The sequence below is a fragment of the Branchiostoma lanceolatum genome, chromosome 5, assembly GCF_035083965.1.
Source record: "Branchiostoma lanceolatum isolate klBraLanc5 chromosome 5, klBraLanc5.hap2, whole genome shotgun sequence".
NCBI classification, from domain to species: Eukaryota; Metazoa; Chordata; class Leptocardii; order Amphioxiformes; family Branchiostomatidae; genus Branchiostoma; species Branchiostoma lanceolatum.
The window spans coordinates 21,979,369-21,996,090 of NC_089726.1; the positions used below are offsets into that span (position 1 = coordinate 21,979,369).

The 16,722-nt window shown below is 41.2% G+C and overlaps 2 protein-coding genes across 2 annotated transcripts; one reads left to right on the forward strand and one right to left on the reverse strand.

The window, feature by feature from the left end:
• The first annotated feature begins 250 nt into the window (after positions 1-250).
• Positions 251-2,818, forward strand: LOC136434282 (uridylate-specific endoribonuclease B-like). The gene is made up of 4 exons (XM_066427008.1): positions 251-344; positions 737-857; positions 1,431-1,667; positions 2,621-2,818. Coding segments are annotated over exons 1-4 (489 nt in total). The 5' UTR covers positions 251-342; the 3' UTR covers positions 2,750-2,818.
• A 2,732-nt stretch (positions 2,819-5,550) lies between these two features.
• Positions 5,551-16,561, reverse strand: LOC136435709 (mitochondrial S-adenosylmethionine carrier protein-like). Its single transcript, XM_066429375.1, has 10 exons — positions 16,387-16,561; positions 14,659-14,815; positions 13,277-13,386; positions 12,554-12,658; positions 11,443-11,490; positions 11,206-11,250; positions 10,608-10,677; positions 8,427-8,491; positions 8,047-8,120; positions 5,551-7,184 (listed from the first exon to the last, which is right to left on the reverse strand). Exons 1-10 carry the CDS (start codon positions 16,459-16,461, stop codon positions 7,064-7,066), a joined length of 870 nt encoding a protein of 289 aa, XP_066285472.1. The 5' UTR covers positions 16,462-16,561; the 3' UTR covers positions 5,551-7,063.
• Between the last annotated feature and the right edge of the window lie 161 nt (positions 16,562-16,722).

Here is a 16,722-nt window from a genome sequence, read left to right on the forward strand (position 1 = left end):
CCTTTAACTAACTTACACATGTCGCAATATTGACAGCCCTATCATTTACCACTTAGATGAATTATGGCGCGTTTGCATTAATTATGCAAATTAGGAATTTATTTGTATAATTGAAGTGGATAGTTTGATCATACATCAACTCAAAACTTTGAAGTTTGACTCAGATTCAGAAAACTGTTCGGGTTTCAATGTCTTGTGTTCCATTATTGTATGAATGATTTCTGAGACCTATTCACAGGACCTGCACCTGGCCGTAAAGGAGATCCTGAAAAAGCCTTCAAAAAGTTGCTGTACAAATTGTGGTTTCAGCGTCATTCCAGGCCAAACGAAGACGGGACAAAAATGTTCGTGCGCTATGAGTCCTTATCAATAATTGTTATGTACATACGTATCAACTAGTAAGTATAGATTAAAAGCACTCGTAATATCTATGCATTTTAATGACTTATACTATACGTACGTATTTTAGCATTATTCTTGTAATTGTATTGCTGATCTCTCTGTAAATTAGCTGTAATTCAGACTGTTTTCTTGACTGTCTGCTAAATGCTATAGCTAAGAAAGATCTTTTGACTTAGAATGCTCAAAGTATGAAGATATTACACAAATGTGCTAGACAGCATCACTACAATAAAGATTTCGCAATTTTTTCATTACATTTGTTGGTCTCTAATATTGCTTTGGTTGCCTTTAACAAATCCGAAACTCATGCAAAGCATAATTTGCTGCCCTACAGGTCAGCGTTTGAACATGTGTTTGTGGGAGAGATAAGTAACGGCCTGGTGCGCGGCTTCCACAACTGGGTCCAGCTGTATCTGGAGGAGCGTCAGAAGAACCTTCGCTACAAGGGCTTTGAGGTTAGTTACAGGTTTGCGTAGCAAAACCTATGTTGGATCCCTTGGCATGTGTGGTGGCCGCCATCTTGAATTGTGGCGTCAGAGGGTCGCCATACCATTTTATCGGGAGGGGTGTATTTTTGGGTCACTAGCGTTCTCTGTATTTTTCAACAAATCGGCACACAACTATCACACATTCAACTCAAATAAAAAGACAAAAATCAATACCAATTCATATTTATAAAAAAAACGCAATCACTAAACTACCATAGCAAACCCGAAGTGTTTGTAGTATAAATACTTAACTCTAGTTGTGGTTGTGATGATTAAATTATTTCGATGTCTTTATTACTTGCGTCGCTGTATTTACACCTGCAAATCTCGATCATTGGCGAACAGGAAGTGAAAATATACCAACAAAGACATTAACATTGATGCCATCATATCAAAATCTGTCAGATTTCAAACCGCTATACTAGCTAAATGTTACAGAATAAACTTATTATTCCATAGAGTTGGATTTGAAACGGATTTGATGTTACAAACATCAAAATAAAAATTCATATGGTGATTCTTCATCTCGTCCTTTATAAGGCCTGCGACAAACACATCATCACGATTGATTTCACCTGGAAAAACGGCAGCAGCAAAACAAATGGCAGTTTCTTCCTCGGCACAAGCCCGGAGTTTGAACTGGCCATCTACACCGTCTGCTTCCTGGTTGGGGACAGACGAAAGGATGAGACCGCGGTCACTCTAGGGAACAAGCCCACTATCATCTTTACCCATCGGGCGGACGGCCAAATCGGGACATGTTACCCCAAATTACAGGTAATGCCATGAGGAAATTTGAGACATTGTACTTTTCCTTACAATAGTGATTATATACATGTAATAGTCTTTATTGCATATTCCTGCCCAGATGAGCTAAATGCACATGTGGTCTATAAGAAACATAATGCAAAACATGAATTGATATAAGATGCTACATTCTAACATTAAAGAGACTAACAAAACTGTGGACTATTGCTAAACTAATGTTGATCACCTATAATAGTAGTTTCTTCTCTCTTTTTGAAACATTTAGAAACATGACTACATTTTTTGTCTATTATATATTAGTTCTTAAATGGCATCAGGTATATAAAAGTGTCCTGCTTTGACATTTTTGTACATTTCTTGTCTAATTCTATTGTCTTAAACAGCAATTGGCGATTATCTCCATGTAAAGAACAATCGAATAAAAAGTGGGTTTCAATAGTAATAGTACAGCCAAGGCTGTACATGTATAAAGTAACCACTTAACGTACTCAATGGTTGTGAATGCTTCGGCAAATGGTCAAAATAACCTTAGGCCAGGGGTCCACCAATTTCGCAACAAAAAGATGGCCACAATGGCCAGGTGTTCCTTATGCAAAGGTGGTCTCTACTACAGATCTGACTGAATTTGTAAAGCAACAGTCATTGTAAGGACAGAACCCATTTGCATACATGGAGTCTCGAAATAACTGAACAGAGATTTGGGTCTACATGTTTAAGCCCATTCATGGTTCCGACTACGCATGTGCAGTGTCAAAGGTGAAGGCCCCTGGCTTGTAAACAGTGCTCGTCTCGACATTGTCTAGAGATTTGCATAACAACACCCCGACGTGTTTTGTTTACGTCTCGGGGGCCTTTACCTTTGACACTGCACATGCGTTGTCGGAACCGTGAATGGGCTTATTGTGTGTCATGACAAAAACTGCCACTCTGACGGGTTTACTGCAGTTTTGTCGTCTTCCCAGGAACAATCCCAGCTGCCTGAAAGACGTCCGGACGACGTTCGAATCCAAGTTGAACTTGAGGAGAATTCAGCAAACGTCCGGGGAAGATCCAAGCGGAGTCGATCTTGTTGCAGTTGCATCATTCTTTGAGGCGATGCAAGCTTAGGGCCCTGTCACACTTGTGCGTATATTGAAGGGCGCGTGAGTTGTGCATTAACATTTTTTTGGCTTAAGTAAAGTTTGCGGGGACAAAGTTTTTTCTACCTTAACCCACCGTTGTGCAGCCAAGTGACCGAACCTAAGAAATGTCTTCGTCGGCTGTAAACTTAACCTAAACCAAAACATGTTAATACGCAACTCATGCGGATTTGTAAATACGCACAAGTGTGACAAGGGCTTTACTGCGCGATGTTCTAAAGCCCCTTTCACACTTTTGTGTATTTACACACGTACAAGACCACATGAGTTGCGTATTAACATGTTTTTGGTCTAGGTTAAGTTTCCAGCCGAAGAAGGCATTTCTTTGTTCGATAACTATGCTGCACAACGATGGGTCAAAGCAGAAAACAACTTCTTCCCTGCAGACCTTCCTTAAGCCGGCGTCACAATTCATGCGAGCATCGGCCGATTTTATAGATCGCCGGGAGCTCGCCGAATTTCAAATTCGCCCGAGCGTCGACCGTATTTTTCGCTTAAAACCTGCCCCGTCACAAATTGAACGGAGCTCGGGCGACGTCCGTCGAACACTAATAATCATAAATCCCACATAAGACGGTACCATGTCTTGGACACGGACGAAGTCAGAATCAACTGACCTGGTAACAAGCTCAAATTTGGACCAACTATACTTTCTGAGTTGTGGCAAATCTGTCGGGCATGAGTGAAGTGGGTGGGCACACTGAAAATAATAACCTAAACAGGAATTTTGTCATAAACCAATCCGAATACTAGCGCAGGAGCCACAAAGTCAACAGATCAGTCGTTTAACCCCGATCCAAACATTTTCAGCAAACGGAAATCGACCGAAGCTCGGGCGAACGCCGTCCGAGCTTCGGACGACCGTTGATAAGCCTATCGACGCCCTGCCGACGCCTGGGCGTGCCTCGGCAGACAAACATAGATCTATAATGACTCATCAGTGGACTTTCAACTAGTCATTTTGTGGAGGTAAAACTCAGGATGTCAAGTCAAGCCTCAAAAGTCAAGCCCCAGTTCATTGATACATATAAGTGAAACATCCAAACTAATACACAGCCTCATTACCCCTAAGGGTACCTACTGGCTGAGCTTCAAGGTGAATATTCAAGGTGAATATAATACCAAAAAAGAAACAAGAAGGATTGTCTTCGGAGTCCGCATTTTATTTATAATAAAATTGTTTCAATGAAATTTAACTTTGCAATTGACTTGTCTTTCATTAGAAAAGTTTGGCAGCATTCTTTGACAAGTTGATATTAGTATTAGTTAATATTAAAGTCTTATCATACAATATGTTATAAACCAAGCTGTCGTTACCATTTATTTATAAACAAGAAGGAGTTCGGCCGGAGCCCGTCCAAGCTCCCATCGACACCAGTACAACGCTCGCCCGAAGCACGCCTTACTTTTCATGAGTCGGCCGGAACACTGACGACGGTCGTCCGATTATTGTACAAAGCCCGTCCGAGGCTCGCACGAGGCCGAAGAGTTCGGGCGACCTCCGACCGACCAAAAATCGGGTCTAAAATCGTCGGATGCCCGCCCGAATATTGGCCGAGTGCTGGGCGTTGCTCGGGCGAGCTACGGGCAAACTGTTGACGAGCTGTGCGAGTTCAAAAATCGTCGCCGAGGCCTCGCTGAATTTAAGCGCAGCTTCCAGTGACACGCGAACGTCGGCCGAGCTCCGAAAATTCGCCCGAAGCCCGTAGAATCGACAGGACGTCGGTCGAACTTCGCCCGAAAATCGCCATTTGGAGCTCGCCGACAAGTCGGCCGAGCTAAATTGTTGATTTGTGACGGGGGCTTTAACAAAAAAATGTTAATGCGAAACACATATACACTTGAATACACACACACGTGTGATCGGACCCTTACGTTTTAAGAAACGTTTACGTTTTAAAGACATCTTACGATCCTGAATACGTATGCTGAAGGTTACAGAGTACAAAGGGCTTAAAGAACTCGAAAGGCAACATCTATATGCAGGTGGCTTCTAGCCGTACACTGGCGAACTTCCGTCTCGAATCAGCCATACGGTGATTTACACCATTCACCCGGACGGGAGGCCTGGCGCATCCCCGTCTTGTATATACGACAGCCAACGAAAGGGTACATCACCCCGTGAAAAGGGCGGTATAACCCTGTCGTAGCGAAAGCACGTCGACTGATGATGATGATGAGCCGTACACAAATACCTGAGGTATTTTGTACTAAATCGGTGCCTCCAAGGCAGGTTTTTATTAGAGGTTCTCCGGAGCTATGATCTAGACTGTACACTAAAAGAGAGACAGAGGTTTTTTTTCAATAGACTTTCCTAGAGTGCTTACTAGATTACCTTTCATATATAGCAAATTTTGATATATCTGTTCTTAAGAATTCATAACTACGCAGTAAAGATTAGTGAGAAGTTGCCTTCATTTAGTATCAATAAAACTTGGTGCATCTATTTTTCTGTGTATTTTTACTACTCATTGACGACCTGTACTAAGCTCATTTTGGCTTTGTATACTTTGAAGATCAAAATATCACTTTCATTCATTCATTCGTTTGTTCGTCTATTCATTTATCCATTTTTCATTCATTCTAAATCTAAGCCATGCTGCTGGCCCTAGTAAAATTGTTCTTTACCTCATTCCATACATACCATTCATACTCTACCTCATTCCATACATACCATTAATACTCTACCTCATTCCAAACATACCACATACTCTACCACATTCCATACATACCATTAATACTCAACAACAATGTACCAAATCCCAACATTTATTACTTCAACCAATATTGCCAAAATACATGTATGATCCTCAAACACGCATTCCCAAATTTATGTTACCTTAGCCAATGTGCCACAGTTGAAACAAGGAGGTTTTAAAAAAACCTCCTTGGTTGAAATAAATAAGCAAATGCAACCTATAGCTATACACCGACTAGAATTAGACTAGAAGGTAATAATCGTGGAAAACGAGGAACGATTCACATGTTTATACGATGTGACTTACCAATGTTATATAATACTGATAAAGATAAACATTGCATAGTAAAACCCATATTATAAGGTGTTGATATTGTTGCAGTTGGTACAATCCAAAGCTCTTCGATAGACTGTGCAAAATACCCATCTTAAAGTTTGTATAATAAATCCACCTACACATGATAATTTAACCTTTACGCTGCTAGGGTAACCTTTTGACACAAAGTTTTCATTGTGGGGTCAGACAGCAGGGAGAAGGTTAAGATAACAGAATGCTTGCCACCAAGAAAAAATCAAATCATAATCAAGCCAAACATAGACTGTAATACCTCATTTCAGATAGAAAATTGAACTGTACTTTCTAACACAAAAAATGGAACTTGCCAAGACTTTCTTTGTCAAATGAATGAGTAATCCACTGCTTTTCTAACATTATGTTATGCAGAAAGAACACTTGACTTGGTGAGCAGTGGATCATAAGTTGCAGTGATGTCACAGAAGCAGTGGATTGTTCATTCCTTGACAAAAACTTGACTTGGACAGAAGCTCTGAAGTAGGTGTCTGACAGACACCGATACGTCAGCAGGTGAGATTGCTGGTTGTGATAAAAGAAACTCCAAATACATGTACCCTTGAATTGGGCAGTTGGAAAATTTGGTTACTCAGTCCATTTTTGGGTATAGGAAACTACAGTTCAAATTAGCTTCGGAATGATTTCAACCAACAAAGATGAACTTTTAGGCTAACTAACTAACTTTTGCTGTAACGACTGATGAGCTGCCTTGTTGCAAGCAAGCTGAAGTGGAGTGTTGATAACCCCGACCAATCGATCGAGTTGAAACTCAGATTCAAATCAACCTGACAAATTGCTTCCTAGTTTGCTTTAACGACTAAATCTGGCAGAACAAACTCACCACTGAGATGCTGGAAGGTGTCAGCTTTTAAAATATATTTTCAGATTGACAATCTTGGCCCTTTGGAAGTGATAGAAAGTATCTGCAATTCAACGTTTAAAAAATAGTTTCTACTCCTTTTCTTTCAACGTTAAATCGCGGATACTTTCTATCACTTCCAAAGTGCCAAAATTGTCAATCTGAAAACATCTTTTAAAAGCTGACACCTTCCAGCATATCACTGGCGAGTTTGTTTTGCCAGATTTAAAGCAAACTAGGAAGCAATTTGTTGGGTCATGGCTGATTCGAATCTGAGTTTCAAAGCGATCAATTAGTCGGGTTGTTCATAGCTGTGATGTCATCTGGATTGAAACACACTTAGTCTATTTTCCTTAGCTATGTTACAACGTCCTTAGAGACGTTAGACATCACAGCTTTCGACTTGTCGTACACCCCCAGGAAAATGAACCCTCCCAGACTGATCCACAGGGTACGGGGGCCAACTCCTGCAAATAACCTGTGGAAAAGAGAGAAAAATGATGAAGATTACTCCTGTATTTCCTTAGTTCTCTGAGACATTGTACAGTAAAGATCTACCAACTTAGTGCAAGGTACAGGTCCCATGGCCTCTTATTTGGCCGTAGGGGCAGTGGGTTGTTATTCACCGTGTCTAGGGCACGGTATTGGAAGGGGGGGGGGGCAAGCCCTCTCCTTCCACTGCCTTTAACCTCGAAAACCGAAGCCATTTTTACACCTGGGTTGAGTGAGGAAAAGTGTTGTAAAGGACAGACAGCATCTAGTCAGGAATACAAGCAATCGATCTTGTGTCTGCTAGCAAATAGCCACTTGACCATTTGCTGCCACATGAGAGTTAGTGGTCAATGCAAAAACAGATATAGCGGGCTGAGTCTAGAAGTTTAAGTTTTAGAGGTAACTAAGTTGCCTCTGGACAAGGAAGTAAAGAGTCTGAACTCTCAATACTGGCCATTGTCACTCACTCGACTTGAAGGACACTGAAAAGAGATTACAATCCTTCAGAGGGCACATTTAGCATGTTATAGAACCAACCACATTTATGAATGAAACTGGGACATTCTGCTGCAGTACTGTAACTAGCCACAAGAATGTCCACAACTGACGGTGTCCTTTGTTTGCTGCACCCCTATCCACACACCAAATATCATATGGAACAATCCACAACTTTTTGAGTAACAACCACAAACGCTGGGCCCACCCACTTACAAACAGCAATGAAAACGTATCAACCTCATTGGCAAAGTGATGCTGTTTTTGCATTTTACTCATCTATATATATATATGGTGGCTATATCTTATAAGGTGGTTTGATGGTAGTACAATACAAACAAAGATACACTTACCCCCTCATACCATCTGTCCTCCATATTGTTTGCAACACAGAGGGAATGCTTCCTCTTGCAGTTTCTGTCCCAACCTGAGAAAAAGATCAAAGAAGGAAACTGTTCACGGAGTGCAAGATATTTTCTGTCATGACTATATTGCATTTATTTTACTACAAAAAAAAGCACTCTCAAAACTTCTACTACTGGTGTGCAGGAAAGTAAACCTTAAGGCAGTCAAATGTAACTCGCAAGCTGGGCATACATAGACATTTTATCTTGGAAATACTTATGACATTTGAGGAACAACTTATTTTTCTGAGAGAGACCTGAAGTTTTGTGTACATTCATCTCATAAAGTAGGAGTAAGCTTTCACTTCTTTCACAAGAAACATTCCTACCTTAGCCAGCATGATTCTGGTTTTTGCTAAATCCAGTGGTGTAGTTACTGCAGCTGAAAATCCCCCTGGGAGTAAGACGAAGGAGAAGAAGAGATAAGGAAGATTAAATTACAGTCATGTGTTGGCTGCATATATCATATCATCAGGTTCTAAATCTGAATTGGTCAACTGACTTGAGGATCTGTATCAGTATCATTCTATACAGCCGGTATAACCATCATGCAGCATAACACACCAGCTTCGCAGGCACGGGGAGCGGCAACAGCTGATTATATTACACCGAATGGCCTGTTACATCTAGTCCTTGCACAGCTACATGCAACCGTTCTTTAAGAGGATCTAATGATGATTTAAGTCTCGATCATCTTTATTTGCTGAAACCTTGCCTAAAAGTGTATACTGTAAATGATAACTGGATTTGGGGTTCAAAGATCAAAAAGGCCAATTTTGTTGCCCACTACTCACCCACTACTGGTATATGGTTTCCACTACACTTAAAGGGAAGCTAAACTTGAAATTGAAAAGTCTACTATACTTTGCTAATTACAGTCAAACCTGTATTAGCGGTCACCTTTGCATAGCGGCCACCTGCCCATAGTGGTCACTTTTTGTCGGTCCCTTGGATTTTTCCCATTGACATAAGCATTAAGAATTAGGCTATAGCGGTCACCTGTCCAACGCGGTCGCGGCCACTCGATTTTCGGTCCCGCGGGTCTGGAAACACTGCCGATAACGGTCACGGCGCATGGTCGCCGCAAGATTCGGGAGCCTTCTTTCAAATCCCCGCAGAAAAAAAATGTCATTATAGCTGCAGTGTTACCCATGAAAATGTTTTATTTTGCTCCTGGTGCTGGTTTTGAATTTCCAAAACCGCCAAGGCGCCAGAAATTTGAGACAAACAGAGCCTCTTGGTGCGCGGTCCTAGCGGGACGTTTTGTTTACTTGGGTTACTTCACTAGTAGTACCATGGGGGAGCAGTTTGTTAAAACAAAGACAGATGCCTTTTATCCTCTAAAAAAAGGTTATAAAGTCATCCATTCTTTGTATATTCTGTTCTCTTCTTCAAAGAACTTCTTTGACGAAATAAGTTTACATTTTGTACTATTTCATGTAGAGTAAAATCATAACTCACACATTGCAGCTGCACCCACATTACAGTAGACTATCCCAATGACCCTATGACCTCTCATCTTGCAGCTGTTGTTTTTTCTCCCGGCAAGGAATCCGACCCAAACAGGCTGATTTTACCGTGAAATTCCGCAATTATTTGCTGATAAATGATGTCGCCGCGCAATTGAAAATGACACGGTTGTCTTTGGCAACATTTTGGTCGCATGTGCTCCGGATTGGGGGCGGATCGATGGATCGACTTGGACTAAATATGCTTGTGGAAAAATCCGGACCTACCGAAAGCAGTCATCTTGAGCCGATGGTCGTCTTGTGGAAGTGGTCGGTAGACCAAGTTTGACTGTACATGTTTGTGAATAAATGTTTCTCAGTGGGTACAGAAAACATGTGCCACTTATTACTCGTGGTCAATCAACCGTTTCTATAGAGCGGCCACCTGTCCATAGCGGTCGATTTTGGCCAGTCCCTTGAGTGACCGCTATAGGCAGGTTTGACTGTATACCCAAAAGTCAACTCCTCACTTGTTGACTTACACCATACAATGTAGTTCAGGGCTCTCCCCTCATATTGTAACTTGGGCCATTCTGATGGCTACTCGCCTGATGATTGAATTAATCAATTAGAAGGTCACAATATGTGACGTCAGGTCTCGGCATTTCCTATTCAGTATAAACAGGGCTTTTTGATCTGGCTTTCCTGCGGATGGATTTAGAGGAATTTTCTGACGAATTCGAGGGAATCAAGCTCTGAATTCGTAAAATTCCTTCAAATCCATTCTCATGGAAGCCAGATCCAAAATTCTTGTTCATACTGAATGGGAAATGCCGACCTGATGTCACACATTGTGACCTTACATTTGATTAATTCAATCATCAGGCGAGCAGCTGTCAGAACGGCCCAGGTTAAAAATGACGAAAGAGCCTTGAACTATGGCGGACTTATGTAAATCAAGTGAGGACTTGACTTTCGGGTATATTTAGCAAAGTATAGTGGACTTTTGAATTTTAAGTTTACCTTCCTTTAAACATATCATGAGATAGGAACTGTTGTCACCTGATATTGCACCGCATACTGCACCCTGCCAGGGATCCACCAGTTTGCCTTGTCTTCTGGACCACGATTTCTTAAGAACGTAGAAAATGTTTTAAACTCAGTGAAATCATAGGGACATTGGCAGCAGTTTTAGTAAAACAGCTAAATGTACATTCAAGTGAAACTGCAACCTTATTCTAAGTTTGAAACAAAAACACATTACAGACTACAGATCTTTAAGAACCCATGACACAGCAAAGAAGACATGGCGGGAGACTCGCTACCCTGAAGCTCACTCATCAAGGACATCTGATTGGTAGATATCTGTCCACCCTCTTCAGTGATTGGTCAGAGTCTGGAACGGGTGTCACGTTGCGATCTCTAGCTTCTCAGGGTTCTAAATGTGACAAGCCTGCTACATAAACAATGTCTGATACCACTTATGATTTTTACATATTTTGTAGACTATTTCTTTAAAAAAAGGGGTATACCGGGTGACCTATACGGGTACATGTACCTATACGAGTACGGGTATGGGTACTGGTTTTTCTCCTTACCCAAGCATTTGAAGTATGGATGACAACTCATGCTACTCAGTAGTGGAGTAACAAACACTTACTTTCAGAAACTCCCAGATTGGAAACTGCACAAATGAAAATGGAATCTGGAAGGGATAAAATGTAGGGTTCACAACCATTCAATGCCGTGATATATTACAGACAAATTAGTCAACATATACATGGTCCTTGTCAGAATAATTATTTGTGTTTAACGATGACATTCTTGCTGCTTATTGTGTTTCAATTATTACTCTAACTAAGATATAGACAGGAGACAATTTCTAATATATATATACCTCTCTGATAACTGTGCTGAGATAACCTCTGTAAAGTCCTCTGAATCCCTGCAATAAAAAATAAAAAAGAAACAAGAAAATAAATGTTAACAGAAAAAGAAGACCAAGCTCCTAATATCTCCCTATCTCTAAAGCTCTTTCTTATGTTATTTGATCTCTTGAATTGCTCCTCCTTTCCCCCTTTATCTACAACAGCCATTACCATACCTCTAGCCTAGTGCTACATTATCTAGACCCTGGACCTGAACTGGACTGGACCTTAACGTTTAGGTTCAAGTCCAAAACTCTCGCTTATATTCTCCTTTATCTTCTGAATCATCTTAAACCTCCCTTAGATCGTGAAATTTGCACTGGAAAAATATGAAAAAAATTTGCTGTTTTTGTATTTACTACTGACTGTATATAACTGCATGTAAAATTTATGCACTTTTACATGTAACAGGAACAAAATTAGTTTAGCACACATATGCCATGAGTTCAGGTCTGGACTTATAAGTCTGGAACTGGACCTGAACCTCTGGACCTGAATCCGGACCTAAACCTGAACACGGGTTTAGCTTTAGGTATGCAGCACTACTTTAGCCTGACTGAAACATGCTTCTCGCAAACCTCCCACCAGTCAAGCCTCTATGGGAGGGGCTCAATACAGCTCTGGACAGTACGAGTTTCTGTCACACAGACTCAACCCATACACCAATTTTATTACAGGAGACAAAATGGCATGTTGGTGCAGAACTGTGCCCAGGGTTTAATCACTTAGCCTCTACCAGGCTCCGCTGATCGCTGGGAAAACAGTAGAAGTCGGCGAAATAGAGTGAATAGTATGCCAAGGGTAGTCCGCTATTGCCTATTGAACTTCCCTGATTGACTACCCTTGGCATACTATTCACTCTTAGACTATTTGGCCGATTTCTACTGTTTTCTCAGCGATCTGCGGAGCCTGGTAGAGGCTATTAATCATTCAGAATAGAACAAAAAAAGACATGATAGCTGAGACCTTTATCCGGAAGCACACTTGGCATTGTTGTCAGCAAACGCTTGTGTCTGAGAACTCAATCCATGTCAGATCAGCCTCAGCAAAACAGACTAACAAAGAAAAAACTGGTGTTACCTCCTGTGTGACTGTTCTCCTCAGCACACTGTAGCTGGATTGTCCGGGGTTGGCCTGAGCTCTCTGTTTCACCACCTCTACTGGTACTCTCACTATACAGGCTGCCTGTAGCAAACATGGAGGCAAACGACAATAACAACATACAACTTGTTAAACAACTTGTAAATAAGAATGTCAATCTTTCAGCTGAACTGTGCAATCTAAGGTATTGTCTTCTTAATAAAATATAGAGATCTAACTTCTAAGAACTGTAGTCTTTTAAGACCCCTGGAAAGAGTAGGGTCCATCCTAGTATGAGTGGATCAACCTACGTGTACATGAATCAATCTGATCTTGTGAAGCTTGTATTTTACATACAAAACTGGTGTGTTACACCTTTTAATTAGGCAGTTTACTGATTATGGGAACAAACAAACTTGTAGAATGCTTTGGTTTAAAACAACATTGTGATACTTGAAACCACAGCTAGATATAGTAACAGCTTTTGACAAAGCTGCATGGAATATCCTAAATCTGAGAATTAAGATGCCAAGTCAGTGACGAAAGACAGTGGATACTGTCTGAAACGTCTGACTGTTTCAAAATCATATCCAGTTGCTTGAGTAATTATGTTTGGCGTATCTTATTACCAGGATGTCTAACTTTCATCAACGTAAGATGCCAATACCTGTCCGCAGAATAAGGCAGGTATCATAGGTAAGACTTTTACAATGCTGTACTCACAACTTCTCCTGCAGAAGCTCCGATCATGTGACTGACAGGTGCAAGGGATTCTGGGAGGAGGGACCCCGTCAGGCTTTTCACAAACTCGTAGGTGACAAAAAAGACAGCAGCTGGGGACAGAAACAAAACTTTTATTCAAGAGGAAGAAAAACTTATCTATGTTGCAACACTCTTATCAACATGATTCATGTTTCTGGAAAGGAACGATCTAAATAATTGCAAACTTCTCTCTGCCTATTTTCACAAGGATTAACAAAGTTCTTAAGCTATTAACACTTTCTCTCCACACTTTAAAGTCAGAAAAGCCTCTATCATAATGTTAAAGGTGCACTAAGAAATTTCAGGGGGTAAAACTGGAAGTATTCTGGAAAAGGACATTTATATGAAATTCCCAATATTAGCACATTTGCATCATTATTTTATACATTGGGTGTTTGAACACAGAGACAAGCTGCAAAAGGAGTATTTTATTTATTGGTACCACCCAATAATCAGCCCATGATTCAGCCGTAACCGTTTTCTGTCAACAATTTTGGTTACTTCCGGCCGCAAGACGTCACAGTGTCCGAGCACATTGAGCCATGACCATGTGATTAATTCTCCGGAAGCGTTCGGGCCTTATCGGTCAGAATTGCGTATGTTCAGAAGGTTTGAAATAATGGCTGGCCTCCAAGTGCTCAGATTTGCAATGAGTTCCCATCACACAACGACATTGTATCTTTCCTCCATGATGGTCGATATGCAATGCAGGCCTCGAAATTCATTTTTGGGAATAGGTGCACTGGTGCACCCAACCTAAAAAATTAGGTGCACAGAAAATGATTTGGGTGCACCACATAAAATAAAGTTGAATGATACCAAAACATAAGCTTGACGCCACAGCCTCTCTTAAGAACTTCAATCTGTGATTCTACACAGAATACATCAAATGAATTACAAAGATTATATTGCTTTTACTGATACTTACATTTCAAGAATATTCTGTATGCTAGTGTACAAGAGAACCTTTACCCTAAAGAGTACAAAAGTATCTTAAGGTGCACTGGTGCACCCACAGTCAAAAATTAGGTTGCACAGCTCCAATTTTGGGTGCACACAGGTGCACATGCACCCACTATTTCGAGCCCTGCAATGGTACAGTGTTATTTAAACTTACTATGGATAGAAATCGCGAAAAAAATAAAATTTGAAAATACAACTTTCAATACCCTAATATTGCTGACTATAGGTTGCCTTTAAGACCCTACACCACCAAGCCATTAGCCTGGTCTTCAAGCTTTTTATAGCTCTCCAGTCTCTTCTAAGCGGACTCAGGAGCTATAATAGGTTTGGATACCAGGCTACCAGACCACATTCGACTGATAAGGATGAGCACCCCCTACCTCCTGGAGCCGAACCAACGGCTGCGGACCCCAGGCCAGAGTAGATCCCCCTGAAGCCTCCTGACCTCCAGAAGCCGGCCTCGCTCTGCAGCCGCGTCTTCAGTGTGTCCAGCGGAAACAGAGTCACGTCCACCGCTGTCCCCGCCATCCCTCCTGCCTGGAAACAACGTGTGTGTTTATCATATTAGACTATTTGATAATTAAGGGTTAATGACCCGCCCCGAGGTGTATATGGTGTCATAACGCCTGGCCATGTGCTATAACCACCGAATAAAACCACCGAGTGAGCGAAGCGAACGAGGTGGTTTTATGAGGTTGTTATAGCACATGACCAGGCGTTATGACACCATATACACCGAGGAAGAGGCGGGTCATTAACGTTATTATCATATAGCTTATCCAAACTGACGCATATAAGAGTAGACAATTTCTGTTTGACGCATAGATCCCTTATACTATTAAGAATGCATTTGAGAATTCACATTTGTCCTTTATTAACAGAAGATGATGAAGAATATGTACAACTGTAGCCTGATTTATTTATTTCAACCACACAGGATAGGAGGGTCGGTTTCAGGTCAGTCAGAAAATGTTATCATTGAAGAATCTCCCTGCAACATGACCTCAGATAAACCTGAATAGAACACAGGTTCTTTGGCCAGCAGGAAATGGAACGCGCGGAACCTTAGATAGAACGTGGTTTCTTTGGCCAACAGCAAATGGAACACGCGGAACTTTTTTGGGAATTTTAAATTTGTTTTCCCTTTTTCATGTATTCTAAGGAATATTTAGGAATTCTAAGACAATAAAGATTTTTTTAAACAAGGTTAAGAAAAAGATTCATCAAATAGATACCCCCTCTACAAAATGCAACGGTTATAAAGATTTTTCAAACAAGGTTAAGAAAAGGATTCATCAAAAAGATACCCCCTCTGCAAAATGGAACGGTTGTGTTCTGACATGACGTCAATAAGTGGTGTGTTATGGCGTGATAACAGACCACTTATTGTGGGCAATGGTGGCTTCTGATTGGTCGACGCCATCTACCTATGTGATAATGGTTTATAAGTGGTCTAATAATGGTTTATTGGTCAGAAATTACCCGTGCAATGGCAGCCAATGCTGAATTGCTGCAGGGTTTACAATCACATAATACACAACAGATACACATTTGCCCCACATTTGCACTTTGTGTAACTGTCGCAAGGGTCTGGGCGACAGCATTCGGCCCCAGCAAGTGACCTCAATTATGACCTTCCCCAACCGAAGTCAGGTACCCATTCACACTTGGGTGGAGTGAGGAAAGTCGTGTAAAGTGCCTTTCACAAGGGCACAACATTGCAATTGGGGCATAGCAGTGGTTTCGAACCTGGGACCTCTCGGTTCTGGGCGAAAAACCCTATCGATTGCCCCACACAATTCCACTAACGGCTGCCACATTTCAAGCAGTTGACACAAATTTCCCTACAATGTATATTCAGAGAGAAGGGGCCACTGCAGGTCGTTGTAGTGGTACTGTAACGGGTGTAAGGGCGTTGATATTTGTATTCACACAGTCAGTGGTTAAGGTATAATCGTCATTCGACTTAACACTTTTAGTCGCCACCACGTGCTTATGATTCTGGTTCTACCGGTAAAGACCGATATACAGTAGTCTATAGATAGCACCGGCTGCTGGCTACACGTGTACTAATCACTTCTTACGCCTCTAAAATACTCTAAACTCACCACCAGGCACTTGGCAAAGCTTGGTTCCATGTCGTCTGCAATGACGCTCATCTCATTGTCTTCCACCGCAGCCATATCGCATCTAGGAGAAGTTTAACGCCTAAGAAAGACCCGCCCACCTCTACTCGACAACTTTCACTGCAAGTTACAGCTGACCTAGAAAAAACAACTTCCGGGTTGAGCGCAACATTACAAATAGAGGGGTGATCAAGTTTATTTTATTAAAGACGCAATACAATTCAATTTTGTTTTTAAAAATATGATTTATTATCTAATAAACGTTTTTTTTATGGAACATATATTGCATAGGGCGTTGTTCAGAAAAAAATAAGTTTT